Raw genomic sequence first — 17,102 nt, forward strand, 5'->3', positions numbered from 1 at the left:
TGGTGGTCTATGGTGAATCGATGGAGAAAGTAGAGTTGACAGCAGCGCACTCTATTTCCATAGTTGAGGAATGGATGAAGTCTAGAAAACTAGGACTGGCCCGTCACAAGACTGAGGTGGTGGTGGTCAACAACCGCAAGTCCGAGCAACGGGCGCTCATCTCGGTAGGAGATTGCACCATAGAGTCGAAGCGATCCCTTAGGCATCTTGGGGTAATGATCGATGACAAGCTCAGCTTCGCTAGCCATGTTGAATATGCCTGTAAAAGGGCATCTACGTCTATAGCGGCGCTTTAGAGGATGATGTCTAACAGCTCTGCTGTAATTGCCAGCAAACGCAAGCTACTGGCAAGCGTGGCGCTATCTATACTAAGGTATGGAGGACCAATCTAGTCAAAAGCGCTTAGAACGAGCAGAAACCTAAAGCGGTTGGAAAGCACGAACATGATAATGTGCTTAAGAGTAGCAAGTACATACCGGACGGTATCTAAAGAGGCCGTGTGCATCATGGCCGGGATGACGCCCATCGGGCTCATCATTAAGGAAGATGTTCAATGCTTCAACCAAAGAGGTACCAGAGGAGTCCGCGACACGTGTAAAGAGGAAACGCTCAGAAGCTGGCAGCAGGAATGGGATAACTCCACTAAGGCTAGATGGACCCATCGGCTAATACCAAATATGTCAGATTGGTATAGTAGAAACCATGGGGAAGTGAACTTCCACCTGACGCAGTTTCTGTCAGGACATGGTTGCTATAGACAGTACCTGCATAGGTTCGGGCACTCAGAATCTCCTGCGTGCCCCAATTGTGCTGGTGTGTAGGAAACAGCGGAGCATGTCGTGTTCGATTGCCCCCGTTTCATTGTTGTGAGAGGTCGCATGCTTACTACATGCGGAGGGGACACGTCCCCCGACAATATAATAGAGAGAATGTGTGCGGATGCCGAGTGCTGGATTGCAGTAACTACGGCTGTCACTCACATTATGTTAGAATTGCAGCGCCTATGGCGCGCCGACCAAAAGTTGGCTGCAGAGGATTAGCCCTGCTGAGGCTGGTCCCTTGTAACATTGTTTAAGTCGGTTAGGAGAAGCAGTTTGCCTAGGCTACTTCTGCTTCACGTGCTATATGACTTGTCCCTCCCGAAGAAATACCGTGGTGGTTCCGGGGAGATAAGGGTCTGAGTCCAAGGGTCATGTCGATGCACTGTTCACCACTTGAGCAATTCTAAAAGAATTGCTCAAGCACAGTGCATAGGCTGGTTTTAGCGGGTCGTCGTTGGTGCGTCATCCTCGCATTCCCTGAGTTACATTCTCAGGGGATCTGTTTGAAGATTTCCCCCTTATAAAAAAAAAAAAAATCACACAAGCTAGTGTGTTTTGACTCAATTTGAACATTTTGTGTTTGATCTTTCTTTTTAATGGATCAGTAGGTCGTTAGAATTCGAAGTAAATATTGACAATGATAAGAAATCATGAGTTTTGTTTCTATTTCTTGGCAAAGGTTTGTTAGGCATAAAAATAGAACGTAGGTACATGATATCACAAACATATTTAAAAAAAATGAGCCGAAATAATTGGAAGACAAGGCGTAAAGTTTTTAAACCTACTGAGCTTGTATCAAAGCAATAGAACACTGCAACTAAAACACACAATTACTATCAAACAAACTGTAAAGACTATCTCAAACCAAAACAAAATTGATAGGCACATGGTAGTAGAAAAAAGGGGGTGTGAGCGTTACTCAACTCGCACCGGTTTGTGTGCTCTTACCGTCCTCTAAGAACTCATCAGTGACTGATAAACGCAAAAGGTGTTACGGATTGTTACATGATTTGGGGATTCGGGGATTTTGTTAATAATTGTGGCAAACAAACGGTGATAAAATTGCAACAATTAGTGCGCACGATTGGTGGTTGTGGTGAGTTTTGGTAAGCAATTATTAGAGAAAAACAGAGCGGAAAAAAACGAGAGAAAACAATTTAAAAAATCCAATCAAAAATCAATGCATTATGCTTTGCTGCAGTTCTTGTTTCTAGCGGATTATTGGGAACAATTTTCAGCGCAAAACTGTGCCGGAAACGATGTAGGTATCGCACAAAACGGGCAATCGAGAGCGTGCAGCAGCAATACTTACCGTCGGAAATCTTCTGCACCTTGGTGGCGTGGATGATCAGGGCATCCGGGTGGCCACCCTTCACGTCCGGACCGTCTTCGTTTTCCTTCTTGAAGACCAGATAGTTGCTGACGTCGAGCTCTTCCATCAGGTTGAGCGACGACTGCTGCTCGATCACAGTGATGCCGTTCTGGAGAGGGAAGTGGCAGAAAATTTTGTATTAACATGAGCTGATAGTAGGTATCATAGGCATTTGTACAAACAGTTTAAGATCTAACAAAGCATGCAACCATATCATACAATACTTAAACTAAACTGAAAATGAAGCTCCCAAGTTCGATGAAATCGTGACATACAAATAACAACTTCTATTTTCTGGCGTTACGTTCCAACTTTCAATGCTCTTATAAAGTCAATATAGTCAATCACGTATTTCACCGAACTTGAATACCCATCCCGCCCAACACCAAGCAAAAGCCCAGAATAAGTTAGAAAACCCGGAAAAGACAATCCCATCTAGAGTTAGACCCCCGAAAAAAAAATGGAAATACTTTAACTCTAAGCACCTTGTTATGTCGCCTCAGTACCACTTCGACCTCTTCGTCGTCGTCGCCTTCCGGGTCGTCCTTCTTCCTCGGGACTTGGGAACCGTCCGAGGCGTTGGTATTACTATTATTATTATTGCTGTTGCTGTTGACTAGATTACTACTACTGCTATTGTTACTAGGACTATTGAGATTCGCGGCGGTCGCATCCGAGGGCGATCGCGAATGGTTTGCGTGATGGCGGGTGGCCGTCGTTGTATCACACAGGTGCAGATAGTCCTCGTCGGACCCCGATGGCTTCCCTCCTCCGCCAAGGTTATTGCTAGCTAACTTGCTATTATGGCTGTTACTGCTACTGCTGTTATGGAAATTGTTATACTGCTGGGGAGAGGAGTTCGAGGAAGCGTTGTGGGTAGTGGTAGAAGTGGGAGTAGTACTACGGTTAGATGGCGCGTGATGAGGATCGTCCCCGGACACGGGCGATACCTTGATTTTGGTCACGGGTGTTGTCGCTTCTGATACAGCAGCCGCATTCGTCAGGGATTGGTTCTTTGGCGGGGGCGTCGGTAGCAGGGTACCGACCGAGGACGACGATGGCGAGGGCGATGAACAGCTGTTCAGGACTTGCGAGTGGGACGATGGCGAGGGAGACGATGGCTGCTGCTGCTGATCGGTACCGCCGAATACTTTGGGACTAGCTGGCGGGGTCGATGTGATGCTCGGGGTCTTGCTGTTGATCCGTTGCCGTTTCGGGGGCAGGGCCGGTGGTTTGACGTTCAGACCGGGCGAACTCGGCGGCGATATGGGAGGGGCGGCGTTCCGCGAGGGAGAGAGACTGCGAGGAATTAGTTAAATAAAAATGCATATACCCTAGGGTGATATAGAAATCTATGTTTGAAAAGTCATGGTGCACATTCCTAGAATTTAAGATAGGGGTGGGCGGTGCGAAATGAGCACCCTTTCATAGTGAGATTTTTAACTATGTTTTTCATAAATTCTTGGCACTTTTGATTCACTTCGGCTGTGTTTTTTTAAAGCTACTGAGCTCATATTCGGCCATAATATTTTTTAGTAAAGAACTGCCTCTTATTGCAAAGTTTCAGACGGCCGCATGTCAAAGTGAAACATGGAAGTGCCCAAGTAGCTTTGTACCCTATTCGTTATTACGTAAATATTGTCAAAAAGTAAATTGAAATCCAAACATTTCCTTTTATATGATTTGATCATTAAAAAGTGTTTTTTTTTATTGCGTAAGATATTCATTCATAGTTTTTTGGCCACATAGTTACAGAAAAATTTTTGGTAGACAATCTGAGGCATTACTTGTAACAAATTTGAAAAATATTCCAATTATTTTGAGTAGACCAAAAAAGTTTGCACCCGTAGGGCAAGATGAGCGCCCTGTTCAAAATTAGGGAAAAACACGAAATTATATAACAATATTGTAATACATGTAACATAATCCTATGTATCCACTTTATATAATTCATATTAACAAACAAAGATTTAAATATATTTTTAGCAAATTCCCAGAAATTTTTTTTTTTGTGTAAAAGAAGTTTAAGATAATGTTTTTGGATTTTACAAGCATATAATAACTGGTTTTTCTGAGTAAATTTCGTTTTTTTTTATGCGAGCTGCCTTCTTGCCCCGGAGTATTGACCGAGGATGGAAACAACAGTTTTTTAATGTCATTTTCAAAATATATTATAAGCATAACTTGCATTTTAGCATTGAGCACCATGACCTTTTGGGACACCCTTATAATCTAAGAACCTACCTCATGGTTTGACTATGACTGAGACTATGACTGCTGGTCCCGCTGGTCATCGACATGGACGACTGTTGGTACTGGTGATGCTGTTGGTGCTGTTGCTGCTGCTGTTGATGAAGATGCAGACTCTGATGATGATGATGTTGACCATCGTTGCTGCCCGAGTGATGCGAAAGGTTGTACGTATGGACCGAGTGTCGCATAAACTCCTGGTTGTGCGTCGCACTGCCGAATATCTCCATGTACGCCATAACTGTTGGGAGAACGAGAGCGACGGGGTAATATATGTAGGAAGAGCAATGATTTGTATTGTTCACCGAGACGATTCGCTATTTTCAGTGTTAAGTGACTTTGAAGCCATTCTTTTCAGTCCGAATCAGACAGAAAACAATCTTTGGATCTGAAGAGTTTTCGTCAATTTTGGGTAATGAGACATTAGGCATAAAATGTTAGCTGAATGCTTTAATTATTGGCGCGAAGTTCACGCGCGCCGTACAATACAAGAAGCTTATTTTAGATGGTAGGAAGGTCTGCTACTCCACTGATTTGGCATCGTTTACCTAGATTAACACTTGAACTCGGGAATAACAAGTGAATGAATTGAAACTAGCCTATGCTAGAGCTCAGATGCTGATTGAGCCCTTTTTTCCACTACGACCACCATATCATCAACTAGGACAAATAGTTGCGTCTAAGTGGCTTGTTACTTTCTTACCGTGCGGGATCGAAACCCGTACATCTAAGACATGAATCCAAATCCGTCCACTCCATACAAAATGCCAACTACCTTTTTGACATAAACTTTGAATGGTTCGACACTACAAGTTTCACTTAGTTCAACAAACAAAGGTTCACTTTGTTCAACAAACTTTGGATGGTTCGCCACTGTAAGTGTCGGCATAAGAATAAGAGTGTTCTATGATGTCCCAACCAATCGAGTTTTTTGTTTCCTTTCAAATGAGTAAAATATAATAACACATGCTTTCGCCCTGACAGCTGTAGAAATGTTACATTAACCCTCTAATACCCAACCCCGCCTTTAGACGGGGTACACTTTGGAATTTTGTGTATTTTTTCGTAGCTCGGAAATCAAAATTATTTTATTTTTGGCTTAAACCTTGACACGCATGTAAGAAAAGTTTTTTATGAATTTTGAAACTTTTTTGTATTTTTGAATATTTTTTAAAAATTGTATTCTTATATAACCTATAAATGCCCGGGGTTAATTTAACGTGTAATATAAAAAATCATACCTTTTATATTTTTCTACGATTGACCTATCACAAAAGAAGAGCCTGGCGGTATCAAAATAATTTCAAACCTGTTTTTCCGTTAGTTACACGGAAAATAAAATACGCTCCGAAAAAAAGTTGAAAATTTAATATTTTTAAAAGTATCGCTAAAATTTAAATTTTTATTATTGCCAAAAATCAACAACCAGAAAAGGTTTCAAAAAAAAAAAATGAAAAAAGCTAGGGATGTTCAAAAATAAAAATTATAAAAATCAAAAATCTAAATTCAAAAATTCACGAATAAAAAAAAATAATTGCCCAGAACGTGTTTAGAACGATTTTAGATAACGAAAAATAATATTTAAATCGAAAATAAAAATTTGGGTATTAGAGGGTTAAGGTATTTGTTCAACAAACTTTGAATGGTTCGTCACCTCAAGTGTCGGCATAATTTTCCTCTACATAGAAATTGTTCATATCAAATGAAAATTTTATATTTACATATAAGCATTATATATCTCACAAATCATTGTTTATCATGGTCTAATCGCTTATCAAAGTGAATCCTGTGACCCAACGATCCTTCCGATTAACAAACATCCTTCCCAGTAACCTTTGTGGAGATGCAGAGGCAAACACGGTCTCCAAATAGCAAAGGTCACACACTAACATTCCTTCCCCCATTCCCACCTGACTGCAAGGACGTGGCCTGCGCCGTTATTGAGGCACTGAATTATGCACACTGAAGAAGATTATTGCCAATCCCAGCCGAACTTCTAGTTGATTCTTTGTGCATTTTCACTGACTTCGGTCAATCACGGAATAGCAACCATTGATATGTGTAGTCAGTCTAAGCTAAGCTAAGCTAAGCTTTCAAATCTGCAGGAGCGGATGGGATTTATCCTGTTCTGCTCCAAAAGGGATTTGAGTTTATCAAACATGTTTTGAAAAAGCTACTTGTAAGCAGTTTTGCTACCGGGTACATTCCCAGATCCTGGCGTGATATTACTGTAAAGTTTATCCCGAAAGGAGGACGTGCGTCGTATGAAGAAGCGAAGAGTTTTAGACCAATCAGTCTGACCTCTTTTCTTCTGAAATGTCTGGAACGCATTATCGATCATCACATCCGTGATGTTTATTTGGCAAACATGCCTCTTCATGTGAATCAACATGTTTACCAATCTGGAAAGGGATGGTACACAAATTATGTCACGCTAAATTTCGACTTTTTCGACCTCCCCTCCTTGTCACGTTTTTTGTATGGATCCTTCGAAAATTTTGTACGGCTTGTCACGCTTGGCTTGACCCACCCCCCACCCACCCTTTGAACGTGACGTAATTTGTGCATGACCCCAAAGTCCACTGTGACTCTTTTGCACAAAGTTGTATACGATATCGAGAAAGCATTCGCTCAGAAGGAATCCTGCTTGGGTGTTTTCTTGGATATTGAGGGTGCCTTTGATGCTACCTACAATGATAATCAAAAGGGAGATATTCAAAACTGAAAAGGCAATAAATGGCTCTTTTTCAGTGATAGTAAAAACGATATCCTGAAGCAAAGAAAGCACCACGGAAGATGAACTAAACACAAAAAGATATGTATTCACTTTACACTTGATTTCTAATCAGTACTTTTTTCAAGTAATTTACGTTTTTCATTATTTTCCATACGTTTTGACAGTTCTCCGACTACCATTCTTCCATGCGCTTGTGTTGAAAGTTTGAGAAATTTGAGAATCCTGCGTAGCGCGATCAGTGAGTGAAATGCAAACAACAGTGTCGTCGCTCGGTTGGCCAGTGAAAGAAACTAAATGTTCGAAAGATTGTTGTCTGTCTCTGTACTTTTCGCCGCTGGCGCCAACTGTTAAGCTAGGTATGCTGTTCAGCTCAAGAAAAGTAAAAAATTCTGCGCAAGAAATGGCCAAGTAATATTTTACAGTGAGCTCCATTTAAATTAACATTTCTTTTCAACTGCGCACTGAGATCAATGAAAAATGCTTTTCTTGAGCATTTCTTGCAAGAAATTTCCCACACATCGAGATAGGCGATTACTTTTCTGTTGAAGTGCATACTTCCCATTAGCGTTTAAAGCTAAGTATGCTGTTCCGCTCAAGAAAAGTAAAAATTTCTGCGGAAGAAATGGTCAAGAATTTTTCTACAGTAAGCTCCATTTGAAATGACATTTCTTTCCAACTGCGTACTGCGATCAAAGAAAAATGCTTTTCTTGACCATTTCTTGCAAGAAATTTTCCACACATCGAGATACTTTTCTGTTGAAGTGCATACTTCGCTTAAGAAATAAACAGTCGTTATCTATTGGATTCATCAAATGCTCAAAAACCGACATCTCTTCTCGACATTGCGCCAAGCAGCGATTCGAAAATTGAGTGTTTGTGGATGCCCCCAAGGGGGAGTCTTGCCACCACTTTTGTGGAATCTCGTAGCAGATAGGCTATTGAGGCAACTCAATAATAGCGGTTTTCCAATTTGTGGATTTGCCGACGACTATCTACCTTTGATAGTTGGTATGTGCATAAGCACCCTATTCGACCTGATGCAAAGTGCTCTTCAGGTAGTCGAGAGTTGGTGTCGCCCTGGGAGGGAGGCACCGATACTACACACGAAATATAAGACAACGTTATTTTGAACTGCAAGATAACTCCAGTATGCCAACAACAATCAAGGCAGGCTTCGAGAAAATCGGTAGTTTCCTTTTGTTGTGCACCTTCGATCTTTCCTGACAAACATGAAAAAAGGGCCACAATTTTCTATGCACTAAATATTCATTTTCATTGGAAAAAGTAGAACGATGCGTTTTTCAATGCTTTATGTTCAATCAGATTAAATGGTGCTCACGTGACATTACTTGCATTATGTGCATGAATTGATTTTTATTCGATTTTTATCACTTTTGAAGAAATACGAAAATGTGTTTTAATCAGTTACGCGCTTTTTTCATGTTAGTCCAATGTTTGAGATCTGGGCTCACAGTGACAGTTCGTGACAGCGGAATCTCGGCTCACTATGACGTACAGAAATTTTGTATTGGTTTCTCCCTCCCAGGTGTCGCCAATATGGCTTTTCGGTTAACCCGTATAAAACATCTATTGTTCTTTTTACGGAAAGACGAAACCGCGATGGAATTCGACCTTTACGTCTTTTTGGCACTGAGATTAATTTAACTGATCAGGTAAAGTATGTCGGAGTCGTTCTGGATTCCAAACATTCTTGGACACCTCACATTGATTTCAGAATCCAAAAAAGCTTGCATGGCTTTCGGTCAAGGCACACCCAAGTATATCAAATGGATTTACATAACAGTTGTTCGACCAATATTGGCATATGGATGTCTTGTGTGGTGGCAAAAGGGCGAAGTGAGAACAATCCAATCAAAATTGGGCCATCTCCAAAGGATGTGACTTACTCCAAGCGATGTCACAATTGCTTGTCACTTTCTTTACAGCACATTTACCACACAATTCCCTTCACGGGAAGAGTGGAAAGAAGTATATCAAACAATATAGTATGTTACATTGATGGCTCCCTTCTTACAGGTAGAGCTGGTGCAGGAGTATATTCTCGTGAGCTAAGGCTGAATCAGTTTTACTCACTCAGTAGAAACTGCACCATTTTTCAGGCGGAAATATTTGCTCTTATGTGTGGAGTGCAATCAAGGGTGTCAAAGCAGAATTGCAGTCTCTTGGTCAGAGCGTTGACAGGCCACTGCCGACTCAACTATCACATGGCAAATATTCAGCGTGCTGACTAATTTGTGTGTGATAGTTGTGACTCCTATTATGGAACTTCGTATCACCTGATATGTTACTGTCCAGTTTTTGCGCAAATGCAATTCCAATTACTTGGTAACCACTTATTAAGTGAAACTAAATTCAGAAGCCTGAATCTTCAGGACATTCTGTTATTCTTAACCCGCTGTGGTAATGAGCTATAGGCTCTCTTTACGCTCATGCGATTTGCAGTGCCCTTTTCAGGGCGCTGTTCAAACCCATTGTGGTATGGAGCTACATGATCTCATTTCGCCTATGCGATCTTCCCTCTTCAAGGGACTCCTCTCCTATCGGGTTGATGATGAAATAGGCTCAAATATGGCGATGGCACAAATCTTCCAACTGGTGGGGAACGTGCCTTGGCCATCTGATACCTGATGCCCTGTGGACCATAAAGTTCCAACTGAAATAATAGTTTTCGGAGCTCTTGATCTCATCAGAATTAAAAGATTTTCATTGGAATGATAGGACTAGAAGCCAAAATTTCCTATTCGTGCTCAGGGTTCTCACTGAAATACAAAGACACTCATTGTAAGTTAAGTACAGCAATCATAGCTCAAGAATTCCAGGATTCTCATGCTTAAGAAATTTGGTCGATATCTTAGGATTTTCATCTAAATACCAGCACTTTTATCAAAGCTTCAGCTCTATGATATTTTTTGGAGACACCCAATTTACATCCTAATATTCTGGACTTCTACAGAATACAACAAAATTGTACGAAACCAAGGGGTCTACATTTAGCCAGAAATTGCGTACGAATTTCATAAGAGAACGCTTGTGAATTGATTTCTGGACTGGTTTTCTCTCTTTCATAAGATGAAACACAAAACGCCCGATATTTACAAGAAATTCTTGTCGTTATCATTAGAGATCCTATGAATATCTTTATTTTCCTAAATTCAAAGAGCGATTCTCTAAATACATAATGGTCGTAAAGGATTCCATAATTGATATCTATGATCCTTCATAAGAGTATCTTATGATATTATACCCATTTATATTATGAACACAATGATCGGTGGAAGTTCACAAGTTTTTCTTATGAGTCTCATTAGATGCTTCTTATGTCTTTATTCCATACGAAATTCGTATGAAATTCTTACCTAGACCTAGAATTTTCATCGCAACTCAGGATTATTTTAGAGGTCCCAAATTTCTTATCGCAATTCCAGGTTTCTCATAGTTATGTAGTTCTTATCTTAGCATAAACTATAATTGCATAAACTCAGAACTTTCTTTAGTTTTCAAAAATGTTGACGCCTCCGTCTAGTTAGAAACCCTTAAATTCCTATAAAAATCCCTGGTTTTCATTACAAATTAACCATTGATAATTCAGGATTCCTATTGATAATTCAGGATCCTCTCCAGACCTCTGAAAATTTCCACTTAGTCCCAAGATTCTCACAGAAATTAATTTAAAATATCTGCTAAGTTGTTGCACTCATCGAACTTGCAGTTACATGTCTTGCACTTATCGAACGGCTACTATACAAGTAAAAAAGTTTACTATAGTTTTCTGTCCATGCGTCCAAGTTATGTCATGTCTTCAGCTAACAAGTTCATGCCTAATGAAATGTAATCCTCAACTATCGTAAACCACACGCTGAAACTTGTTGTACACAGGGTCAAATCTTTAACTGAACGACAAACATTTGTTCAACAATGGCTTAATTTCAGTTTCAAAAAATGATTGTCCAGCAGCCAAACAGCCTCAGTTACCCAGATTTTTTTGGAATGCTACAGAGAGAAAGTATAGAACTATGGATAACTAAGGCCTAGTTATGGCTTGTTCACAACCCAGAAAATGGAAAGCTTGAGACAACAAAAATCTATATTTCATTTAGGTAAATGTATCCAGATGTCAATAAGAGAGGAGGAAGAAGAAAAGCTAGATTGGACAGAAAAGAGCACAGCGATAGGCAAGGTTTCAGATAGAAAGATAGCTTTCAACTTCAAACACACTCACACAATGAAAGCCTAGATCAACTCAGGGAATGACATTATAGCATTTTGGGGTGAAAATGATCCTGAGAGGGTTGCAAGTAAGTGTGGCCAGATTGTGGTTCGTTGTTCTGTTTCTATATATAGTATATATTTTCTGTTTCTGTACATGTATTTCAATAGCAATGCTTGTAAATGTGATCAGTCTATACGTTGAAAACTGCAAACTAGAACGAGGACAGATCCAGTCTAGTTGGAAACTCTACCGAAGCTACAAAAGAGATAGAAAGAGAGTTCAATGCCAAAGTTGTATGTGTTTTCTGTGTCTTAGACAAATTTCTTATTAGTTGTGTTGTTGTATTCCGCCGTATACCGGCGGAATGTGTATGAAAGCGGATAGCAATTCAAACGTAACACAGTTTCAGAAAACCAGTCTACAAAAAACGAACGCATATGCTTTTAACGTAAACCAAAGAGAAACCAAAAAAGAAACACAGATCTCTTTCAACACAGTTCGTCTATTGTTTAATCTCCGCAATCAGCAACAGGAAGAAACACCAACAAGAGAAACAACAACACACTGTAAAGGATCGTTTCGAAACGAAACGAATGAAAGGGAGAGAAAGAGAGGCTGGACGTCTCTTTCTCTGTAAGGGTTCATTCAAATATTACGTAACGCAGAATTTGCCAATTTTAGACCTCCACCCTCCCCCACGTAACAGCTTTTGTATGGAAAAATTTAAATTTTTGTATGGACCGTAACACAATGTAAGACCCCCTCCCTCCCCCTGTTGCGTTACGTAATATTTGAACGATCCCTAAGCTTTCGTGTCGTGACTGACTGACTGCGGGCGCAACTTACCTGAATAGGCCACACTTTGAAACACTTTTTTATGTCGGTCGAAGTGTTTTTTTTTTTTGGGTGAAAGGTTGAGGTGATGATGACAAAAGGGGAAAGGAAAAAGGTAACAAACACAACAATGGAATCAGATATTAGAACAATGGCTTTGGCTCGATTGGGCTTCTGGGAGGTTACAAAGGTACACTAGTCTTAATGCTAAGATGTCTTTGGAGCGCTTCAAATCGAAAATATAAAGTTTGAAAAATAAAAGGTCGAAAGGACAAACAATCGAAAATGAGTTGCTTTGAGGGAAATTATCATTTCCTTGAGAAACCATTTTCGAATATGTGCACATTTTGTCCTTTCGATTTATTGTTGTTCGAACTCTTTTATGTTCCGACCTTTTGTCGTTTTATTTCATTTGAACCATATCCATATCCTTATGAAGTTAGATCTATATTACGGTCGCCATATTGAATTGTGGTCGACCATCTTCAATTTCAAAACGGCAACGACGATATTTTAGATCCTTTTTTCGAATCTAAACAATAGTTTATCTATTAGTAAAACTTTCATATCAACATTGATGCTAATCTGTGTCATCTTAACATCATTACTTTTGCTTTCATGATTAAAATTGCCAAACAAACCAACATTATTGACTTGACTATATTTGGACTTTTGAAGAATATCCATTAATTTTTCTCTTTATATACTTTTTGTATTTGGAGAAAAAAAAAATTGAAGACAAATTACATGGTCGGAAGAGGCTCGAGAGAAGACAATTTGAGCCTCCTGCTACAAATTTGTATCGGTGAATGTTGGCAGAGAATTCTGGAAGCACATTTCGAGTAGAGTTCGTCGTCGTACGAAGTTGACTATCTACTAATGATTGATTAGACCTGTGCTCCTGTACGGACATGGCCAATGAGTGATCTAGGAGTTTTCAAACTGAGGGTGTTAAGTAACGTAATTTCTGGCGAAATTGATAATTTCATGGTGTTTTGCTGTGTTTATAGAAATTGCATTTTGACAGTCAATTTGTTGAACAAAACGTAGGCAAGAAAGGGTTAACGAGTATAGAAGTATTCATTGAATACTAAGCAGGCTCTCTAGCGTTTGGGTAAGAAGAAAAAATGATCTTAGTCCAAAAGTCCGATGCCAAGTCATGGAAAATAGACTCATGGAGGTTTCACTGTACTTTCTCTAATTTTGGGTAGCAAAATGTATGTAAAACTAATTCTGCAGGAGTTTATTGATATTTTTTTAAATATCATGAGATAAACTGTTGCGTAAAATACTGGAGAATTTCCAAAAGAAAATCTAGAAAAAATCCTTTGAACTATCAAAACGAAATTTCTGCATGAATTCATGGATTTTTTTTTACAGTGTGTTGAAAGTCTTAGAGATCCCAGAGTTTCCTAACCAGCTTCTCCACAGGTTCGTTGGGAATTTCTTTACAAATTCCTTATGGGAGAACTTTCAAAATTCTTCTACAGGGAGAAAGAGTTCTTAAATAATATATTCTATAAAAATTTCTGCAGCAATTTCGTCCTTTCAGGGATTCGTCCGTGAATTTCTCCGGCGATCTATCAAGGAATTCCTCCTGAATTTACTCCTGAAGCCCCGTTAAACAGTTCGAATGCGGATACGTACAGTAATTTCCATAGAGATTGATGCAAATAAAAATCCATGAGCGATTTTTACAGTTATTATTCCACGAATTTCTCCTGCAGATCCTGCAAAGATTGTTTGAGGATTTGTTTTAGGAAAACCCACAAGTTTATCCACGGGTTTCCGCAGAAATTCGTTTGATGATTTATCCAGGAAATCGTACAAATGTTTCTCCACGAGCTTCTAGTCATATTTTTCCAGTAATTCTTCTAGTCATTTCATCAGAAATTTCTCTACAGATTCTCTCAGGAATTACTACAGAAATGTTGTTCCCTAAATCCACGAAGACTGATAGGAACTTTTCCAGATCTTTTTTTTCCACCAGTTCCTAGTAATTTCTAAAGGTAAGCCTCAAGCACTACACCCAGGGACTACTCCTGCAGCCTCTTCCGAAAATTTCTCAAGTCAGTCGACGAATAAAAGTTGAGTTATGTTTTGGAATATTTGGTAACTGGAATAAGATAGTTCTGACTTGCTGTCGCCAAAATTATTTAAAATCTGTCAAAATACTTAAAAAACCATTTTCCTACATTATTTTTATCACAATTGAAGCTGTTTGGCAAACGAAATTCATCTAATAATTTCTAAAATCTTTCCTAGAAAAATATTTGTTGAAATTTTTGGAGAAAAAGCTTAAGACGCTCCTGGAAGGATTACTTGATTGTTTCCTTGTGGACTTCTTAGAGGTATTTTGGAAGAATTTTTGTGGAATTTATGAATTAAAAGTAATCTATGTTGTAATTGCTAATTGAGTTCTAAATATTGGAATTGTCCCAAAAAAACATCTCCAAAATTCTAGATGAAATTCTGGAAGAACCCCTGCAGATATTTTTATAAAGTTCGGTATCTGTTGCAAGTGCGATTTGCGATATTTTTTGAGGTTATGCCAAACGAATGTTTGTCAAACGGGGTAGAGACATATCTCGTTGATTTTGTCTGTGAAACTTAGAAGCCACCATGGTCAAGAACATACATTTTCGCATACTCGCTTAAAGGTTATGTAGGAAGTTCAAGTACTTTTAGTGCATTAAAACAAAATATATCTATGTGGGTATGATACATAAAAACTACAAAAGGACTTGTTATAGTTGTTATTAAGGCATCAAATCGAATACTCACTGTGCTTCTTCTTCATGGGCAGGGGCGGCGGTTCCTCGCTGAAATGATTCATATGGCGCGGTTCGATCAAGCTTATGTGCTTACTCGGTAGGTTCCCGATCATCTGGGCCCGGCTGTGGTGAAAACTGCCGCCGATCTGGTGCAGCGAGCAGGAGTTGAACGTGTCCTGCGAGCTGGAAGAGAAATCCTAGTTCAGTAACTGTTGGGCGTAAAGTAGGTGTGCATTGGGTTGCAGTTTTTATTTCTTATGTTCTCCAACTCAGAACTTCGTGTGCTCTGCTGAGTTCAAATCACATTAACCTTCCTAATGCATTAAGAAAAAGTTACACCGCAGTGTTACAGACGTTTTATTGCTGCCGAATTACAACTTTTGACCGAAGTTGTAATTTAAGAAATCAGTTCAAATAGGGCTCAAGATTTCCTTGAGCCCTATTTGAACTGATTTCCTTAAGGCAATTCCTTAAGGAAAACCTCAACATATGCCTTCAACAATTTTTCCCGAAATATCTATAGGGATTTCTCCTGAAACTCTTCCAAATATTTCTTCAGGAATTCCTTTCACAAGAGATTCCCACAGGGTCCCCTTCAGGAAGAACTTTTTATCGCTACCAGATTTTTAGGCCGGTCCCGATAGGGTTTCAGGAATCCCTTCAGTAATCCCACGAGGGATTCTGCCAAGAGTTCCTGCAGATTCCTTTGCTACGTTTATTCAAATGCCACTTCCAATTTCCAGACCAATTTCCCGAAAAGTATATGGAACTACTGAACGATTGTTTGTAGTTCACAACCCTGTCACTGAATAATATGCTTTATCTTTTATAAATTGCATCACTTTTCGGGGACACTAGTCATTCGGGGAAATATCATTCGAGGAAAAGGCATTCGTGGAAGCGACATTCAGGGAAAAGTAGCACAATTGGGAAATCACTACAGGGATTCCTATAGAGGCTTCTCAGGCAGTGAGAGAATACCACCAGTGATTCCTCCATAGTTTCCTGTAGTAAAATCTTTACTGGGATTCCTCCGGAAACTTTTCCAAGAATTCGTCAGGGATTGCTACAGAGTCTCTTCCTGAGAATCCTGCATGGATTCGTCAAATGATTTATCCAATGATCTCTCCAGAAAGTCCTCCAAGGATTCTTGCAAAGATTTCCCCACGTGTTGCTCTCAAGATTCCTTCAGGAATTAATCCAAAGTTATCTTCAGTAAAGAAAATTTCCATGACTTCCCTGGGTATAGTGTATCATTCATTGTACCTGCCACAAGATATACGAATGCGAAAATGGCAACTTAGGCAAATAAAGCCTTCAGTTAATAACTGTGAAAGTGCTCATAAGAACACTAAGCTGAGAAGCAGGCTCTGTCCCAGTGGGGACGTTAATGCCAATAAGAAGAAGAAGAAGAAGAATCTTCAGTAAATCCTCCATGAATCGCAACAGAGATTCTATCATGAAATCCTCCAGAGATTCTACCGGGAATATTTCCATGGATTCTAATTGGATTGAATGGACAAACTGATGTGGAATTTGCGAAAAAGTTCCACGTCTTCTCGGTGAGAATAGAACTCACGACTCTCTGTGCACTAGATAGGGCGCGTTACCCCTACGTCACGAGAGGACTCATGGACGCAGAAGTTAACCTGAATTCGATTTCAGCTCAATAATCACGTGGTCTTTGGAGGAGTTCTTAGGTTTCTGATGAAATCCCTGGAGAAATTTATGCAAGAATTTCTGGAGGAATAACTAGAGGAATTCTTGAAGGATCCACGAAGATTTTTTTGAAGGCACAGAACTATTCTCTGGAGAAATTTCTGGGAGAACCTGGAAAAATCCTTGGAGTAATTCATTTAGTGATTTTCCTGGAGGTATCCTTGTGAGAATTGTTGGAAAAAAAAACTCTTGACAAATTTGTGAAGTAATTTCTTGAAGATTTCCGGGGAAATGCCTGAAGAAATCTGAGGAATAATTCCTGGAGAAATCCGGGAGGACTGTCTGGGTATTGTTAGAGGAATTTCTTGAGAAATGTGTATCCCCGTGAAGGAATTCATGGAGGAAGCCTTGGAGACATCTCTGC

At 39.6% G+C, this 17,102-nt stretch overlaps 1 protein-coding gene across 19 annotated transcripts in view; it reads right to left on the minus strand.

The window, feature by feature from the left end:
• Positions 1–17,102, minus strand: part of LOC5578702 (guanine nucleotide-releasing factor 2) — a 256,070-nt gene that overhangs the window by 10,019 nt on the left and 228,949 nt on the right. For 14 of the 19 annotated variants that reach the window (XM_021839408.1, XM_021839406.1, XM_021839404.1 and 11 more), the window contains 6 exons: positions 15,030–15,202; positions 12,258–12,281; positions 4,438–4,684; positions 2,679–3,492; positions 2,134–2,302; positions 1,770–1,793 (listed from right to left, as the gene is read on the minus strand). In XM_021839408.1, the coding sequence (XP_021695100.1) occupies positions 1,770–1,793; positions 2,134–2,302; positions 2,679–3,492; positions 4,438–4,684; positions 12,258–12,281; positions 15,030–15,202 (1,451 nt within the window). The remainder of the gene's footprint in view (positions 1–1,769; positions 1,794–2,133; positions 2,303–2,678; positions 3,493–4,437; positions 4,685–12,257; positions 12,282–15,029; positions 15,203–17,102) is intronic. The other 5 variants (XM_021839411.1, XM_021839399.1, XM_021839397.1 and 2 more) reach the window with 5 other exon arrangements.

This window comes from Aedes aegypti, chromosome 1 (genome assembly GCF_002204515.2).
Source record: "Aedes aegypti strain LVP_AGWG chromosome 1, AaegL5.0 Primary Assembly, whole genome shotgun sequence".
In the NCBI taxonomy this organism is placed as follows: Eukaryota; Metazoa; Arthropoda; class Insecta; order Diptera; family Culicidae; genus Aedes; species Aedes aegypti.